The sequence below is a fragment of the Saccoglossus kowalevskii genome, chromosome 1 (assembly GCF_978046115.1).
Source record: "Saccoglossus kowalevskii chromosome 1, keSacKowa6.1, whole genome shotgun sequence".
NCBI lineage: Eukaryota > Metazoa > Hemichordata > Enteropneusta > Harrimaniidae > Saccoglossus > Saccoglossus kowalevskii.
Genome location: NC_140641.1, coordinates 17,368,502 through 17,374,501, shown reverse-complemented (window position 1 = coordinate 17,374,501; position 6,000 = coordinate 17,368,502). Strand labels below are relative to the sequence as shown.

Here is a 6,000-nt window from a genome sequence, read left to right as displayed (position 1 = left end):
TTATTTTTTCAGTTGAAAAGAATGTATTCAGTTGTCGTTTTTGACTTTTTCCATGGCTTCTTTTAAAATGTTGACAATGTGTTCATGGCCTTCTTTCTTGGCCACCTCCAGTGGTGTTAACTCTTCATTATCAGTGGCTGTGACATCTGCATTTTCTGAGATTAAACATTTCACTACTTCCTCATGACCACACTCTGATGCAAAATGGAGTGGTGACCACTTGTTCTCGTCTAAATGGTTAACATCAAGGCCACATTCAATTAAAAATGTAACAATTTCTGTGTGACCTTCACCTGCGGCCATGTGAAGGGCCGTACTGCCATCAGCTGCTGTTGAAAAAACATCTGCACCATTTTCACTGAGGAATTTCACTAGTGGTAAATAACCATTCTGTGCAGCAAAGTGCATAGGAGTCCATTTCTCTTCATCACTGATATTGAAATTGGTTCCAATACTTGCCAACATTTCTAGAATATGAAGTTGATTTTTATCTGCTGCAAGATGTGCTGCAGTGAATTCCTCTCTAGTTTTGGCGTCAGTATCGGCTTTGTTATCAAGCAGAAGTTGTACTATTCTCGAATGCCCATTCTGAGCTGCACATAGAAACGGTGTCCAGCCATCATCGTCCTTGGCATTGGTTTCTGCTCCGTTCTCTAGTAGGAGTTTAGTGGTATTAACATGGCCGTTCTGTGCAGCATAATGAAGAGGTGTCCACTGTTTGCAGTCCATAGAATTAATGTCAGCCTTGTTGTGAATCAGTGTATCAACCATTGAAAGATGGCCTCCACTTGAAGCACAGTGAAGTGGTGTAAATCCTTCACTATCCGTGACATCAACATGTGCGCCATGATCTATCAGAATTTCTGCCAGAATCGCATGACCATACGATGCCGAGATATGCAGTGGGGTTGCTTTACTTCTGTCAGCAACATGTACAGAAGCCCCTTTTTGTATCAAAACACGTGTGACTACTTGCCATCCATATATAGCAGCTTTATGGAGTGGAGTTTCTCCTTTTCCATTCACAGCATTCACATCCATTTTGATCTCTAATTGGGTGAGAAATTCAACCATATTCGGATGTCCGTATGTTGAAGCCCTATGGAGTAAACTGTCTCCACATTTATCTTTTTCTGGAAGATGCGCTCCAAGTTCGATAAGGAGCTTGGCCATTTCAACTTTTCCAGCACTGGCTGCCATATATATGGGTGTGATGCCATACCCAGCTGTTGAATTGACATCTGCTCCTGCATGGAAAAGATCTGTGGCTCTTTTAACATCACCTGCTCTTGATGCCCGATGAATATCTTCCATTTTGTGTTCACTCTCCAATGCCAAGTTTATAGCCTCAATGCAGTCTTCGTGTTTCAACTGCTGTGCAATATCTAGTGCAGTCATTTCAGGGCATTTGTTTGCATCAGCCGAGGTCATCATTTCATTAAGTTTGGTAAAGTCTGTGTAGACCTGTAGAATATATACAAATTCGGCCCTGTCGTAATAAGCTGAGGCATGCAGTATTGTAAAACCGCCTTTAATTGCAAAGAGATCTGCTGTTTTCGCGAGATCCATGGCTTCTTTCATATCCCCTTTCTTGACAACAGTGAATAGTTGCTTTTCGGTATCAACATTTCCGCCTACATAATGAATAAAAAATAGTTTCAAATTATTTTAATTGAAGCATTCAATACTTTTTGGAGTGTGGTCCAACGTTTATTTATATTTCTGAGTGTTTATTTTGTTGGTATTACCTTTACTGCCAGTTTCTACTGATACTATCTCTTTGTTTTCCTCTTCACTTGTCTGGCTTTCTGTGGCATCATACTCATGCTTCCACTTGTCTAGCAAATTGTCATCACTGTCTATTCTGTCTAGAAGTAAAGATAATCTTTTCGGGATTTCTTTATCAGCATGTGGCCTTGGACGTCTCATCACAACAACTTCATCTGAGTCCATTCTCTCATCAGCTGAATTGATCATACTTTCTGTGAGTTGTCTCTCATCATCTCCCATACTTGAAATGGTTGGCACATCAGCTAGTAATAATGAAAAACGCAGAAAGAGAGAGATGATGATGATGTCTTGTGGTTCTAGGTAACCCTTCTGACAGCTGTATATGATAATTATGATTTCAACAAGAAACAATATTTGCATGAATCTTGACCCCTCCCAAATGATAAATATTACAACAAATGTTCTTTTGTATAACTTTTCATCTAAGTGTGGGTGAAGATTTGGAAATACTGTCACATTACGCACCTGTTCTACTTTCAAGATACTCTGCCACTCCATCAAATCCATTTTCTCTTGCAAGCAGGGCTGGTGTAGTACCATCCTCATCTCTCAAGATGACATTAGCCCCTTCTTTTATTAGGTATTCAATTATGTCTTGGTGGCCATTTTCAGCAGCACTAAAAAGTGGAGTCCACATATCGGCATCAGTTGCATTGATGGCAGCTCCGTTTTTAACCAGTGTTTCAACTATGTCCAGGTGGCCTTCACTTGCAGCAAGGTGAAGAGCAGTATTTTCATCATCTGCTGTGACAGCTTCTTTGTTTGCACCTTTCTCCACCAATGCAGACACAACATTACTGTGTCCATTCTGTGCAGAAAAGTGGAGAGGAGTCCAGTTTTCTTCATCGCTGACATTTACATCCGCTCCCTTCTCAATCAACATTTTTACTACAAAGATGTTGCGACGATCTGCAGCCAGATGAAGTGGGGAGAACCCTTGTGTTGTTAGAGCATTCTTTGATGCACCATTACTTATTAGAACCTCCACTATATTTGGATGTCCATACTGTGATGCATTATGTAGTGGGGTATTCCCTTCCCCGTCAGTGCTGTTTACATTAGCACCATTGTTCAACAACATAAGCACAACTTGTGTGTGACCATTTTGTGAAGCTAGGTGTAGAGCGGTTAGGCCCTGTTTGTCCTTTGCATCACTAGTAGCATGATTTTCAAGGAGTAGTTGGACAGCATCAGTGTTCCCTCTGCTGGATGCACAATGAAGTGGTGTTCGTCCTTCACAGTTGCAGTTATTTATATCTGCACCATGGTCAAGAAACAACTCAACAACACTTGAATGCCCATGTAGTGCAGAGATGTGGAGCGGTGCTGAACCATTCTTGTTTGCTGAATTAACCAGGGCGCCATGTTGGAGAAGAACATCTGCAACTTCACTCCACCCAAAAAAGGCAGCTTTGTGAAGAGGTGTCTCCAAGTTGTTATTAGTGATGTTCACATCAAGCTTAGGATGATCCTTGCTTAGTAATAATTTTACCATCTCTGGATTGCTGGAGCTAGCCGCAGCATGAAGCGTAGAGTCTCGTCTGATGTTTGTTGCATCCAGATCAGCGCCATTTTCGATCAAGGTCTTTGCGGTTTCTAACCTCCTTGCTTTGCATGTCATAAGCAGTGGCGTTATACCATATTCACTTTTACAGTTCACATCCGCTCCATGCGTGATTAGATCTGTCACTGCCTTTGTGTCACCCTCTCTGGCTGCTTTGTGAAGATTAGTTAATCCATTCTCAAAGTGGGTGGCCTGTTTTATTGCCTCAACGACTTTTGTGTGGTTCAGTTTCTCTGCAATCTCTAATGCTGTACAACCACGGAAATCTCTTCCTTCGGTGTCCACAGTGAGATCCTTGATAAGGCCAAAGTTAGTAAACGTCTGCACAGTGAAAACGAATTCGGGCAAGTTATGGTAGGCAGCTGCGTGCAGGAAGGTGAAACCTTGGAAGGTTGCTGCCAGGTTAGCAGTTTGTGCCAGATGGATAGCCTTTGTCTTATCCATGGAGCGGATTGCATTGAACAAATCTTCTTCAGTTTTACCACATACTGGTACGTTGTCAGCATCTGTTAATATATGGAAGATTAGATATGAGACATTTGTTATGGCTGTGTTTGCAACTGCTAACTAAATGAAGTTACAGTGTGGAAGTAAAATAGGTATAAACGTGCTAACCTTCATCTTCTTCTTTCTTTTCATCATCAGAACTTGAATTCCTCTTCTGTTTCCGTTTATTTGGTTCTGAAAAAAACAATTGTGATCGTTATATCAATTATTGCTTTTTATTTGTTGCATATATAAAGGGTTAAACCCTAACTAGTACTGTTAACCAATACAAACTAAAAACTAGCAGGAATATAAATAATTAAAAGTAACAGAAAGATAACAAGGAAAAAGAAAAAGAATACCATATGAACAAAATATTCATATCAGCACATCATTGAAAGGTCGGGCGCAGAATTTTCGGTTAGGGGCGTATTGACATTGTGGGATGTGTGTAGGAATAACGATGGGTGGTGGCGCCCATATAAATACAACCACTGAGGTTGTCAATATAGAATAAATATTGTTTGTCATTCAAACACCCATAGAAATGATGTATAAATTAAATTCAATCACATTAATAGAATGAAATAAACTGTGAGTATGTTTTTGAAGTGTGATTAATAATGTGTATTTGATGTTATAGCATGTACTGTATAAAAATAATATTGACATATTTATTACCACGAACTTCAAGCCTTACCTGAAGGAAATAGTTCTTCTTTCATTGAAATGTAACACCCGAATACAAATGTAATCACTTGAAGTCCAAGTACTAGTGTTTCACCTGCGAATTAATCCATGTATTGTTTAGTTCGGTATATTAATTAACAAATAATGCATGCACACATACACAGATAGTGTACAGTGTAGTGTAGTGTAGTGTAGTGTAGTGTAGTGCAGGGCAGTGCAGTGCAGGGCAGTGTAGGTCGATTAGTTCGTTTTTTCTACAGCGTCATAATAGACTTGGGGGAAAATGTAGACGCAATGTTCGGCTTAGACCTTGTCATCCAATATGGCGCTATGGGGAATTCATTATCGTTTAAATAACAGGGCTAATGCAGGAAGTTCGTTTAAATGGGCGAGACGCACATTTTCGCCTTTGCTCTGTTAATGCGCAATATTGGGCAGAGCGTTGTCCTTTATTTCTTAGATAACGAGAAACATTAAATATGAAGTGACTAATTAAATGGTTGTGGAATGTACGAAAGTACGTGCCGAATGGTACGTACGTCGTGGGGGTTCTTGTCGACATCGTTAATCTATAAATCTAGTCACGTCATTTACAGATTTTATTGGGTTTAATGATCCTGGTGATTACAAAAAAATTGCTTCCTAGTTTCGTTTCGGACACATACAACCACGCCGTGAAACTGATGTTTGAGTCTGACTGTATTTAATCTATCGTATTTATGTTCACCGTGTACTCTTATATCTCTGTAACCATTGTGGAAAAATCCCCATGCTAATATCAGAAGATTAGATTATCGGTAGATAGATGGGAATTGTAGAACTGTATTTAAAAAGATGACATCGGGCGCATGGCATGGAATAAACCTTTTCGCTCTGGGTGACTGACAGAGCCGCACGTACGAGGGGACGTATAAGGACTTTCATGTGATTTTATTTGTCCCGTAACTCAAAACGCCTGATTGGTTATTATTTAAAAATACCCGTTTGGGTCGTAATCAATAAATTTTACTTAAAATGTAATGATGAGTATGGCCAAGCAACCCAGGTGAGGCGGCGTCGGGTGTCAGCGCGTGACTTATGCATACATATCATGCGGGTTGGCATTCCAGTTTCGTAATAGTTTTCATATATCACGATTTTATCAAATTAACGTACTATTTGTAAACCATAGTACTGTGAAAACAACCTGTTGAATTTTAAATTACGTAATTGTGACGTCAGGTGATATGTACTAATAAATAACATGGTGGATTATAATGGCGCTTGACACCTCAAGTAATAGATGACGTTTTCAAATCACAGTAAGCATGTCAAATATATGAAATATATGTTATTTTAACAATGTATGAGAGATTAAATTAATAGTTATATAATAATTTATATTAAGTAATTAGATAGGCAATAAAAATTATAATTTAGTCTCAAGGCGTGACCCTTGACCTTCTAACGTAGTATGTACGTAGTCATAC

At 39.4% G+C, this 6,000-nt stretch overlaps 1 protein-coding gene and 1 long non-coding RNA gene across 4 annotated transcripts in view; both read right to left on the bottom strand.

Annotated features, from left to right (window-relative positions):
• Positions 1–3,976, bottom strand: LOC100368728 (uncharacterized). The gene is made up of 4 exons (XM_078009424.1): positions 3,937–3,976; positions 2,257–3,861; positions 1,749–2,033; positions 1–1,634 (listed from the first exon to the last, which is right to left on the bottom strand). Exons 1-4 carry the CDS (start codon positions 3,974–3,976, stop codon positions 28–30), a joined length of 3,537 nt encoding a protein of 1,178 aa, XP_077865550.1. The 3' UTR covers positions 1–27.
• A 7-nt stretch (positions 3,977–3,983) lies between these two features.
• Positions 3,984–6,000, bottom strand: part of LOC144352350 (uncharacterized) — a 30,479-nt gene continuing 28,462 nt past the window's right edge. For all 3 annotated transcript variants that reach the window (XR_013420581.1, XR_013420582.1, XR_013420580.1), the window contains exons 2-3: positions 4,542–4,625; positions 3,984–4,036 (exon numbers count right to left, since the gene is read on the bottom strand). This is a non-coding gene — a long non-coding RNA (uncharacterized LOC144352350). The remainder of the gene's footprint in view (positions 4,037–4,541; positions 4,626–6,000) is intronic.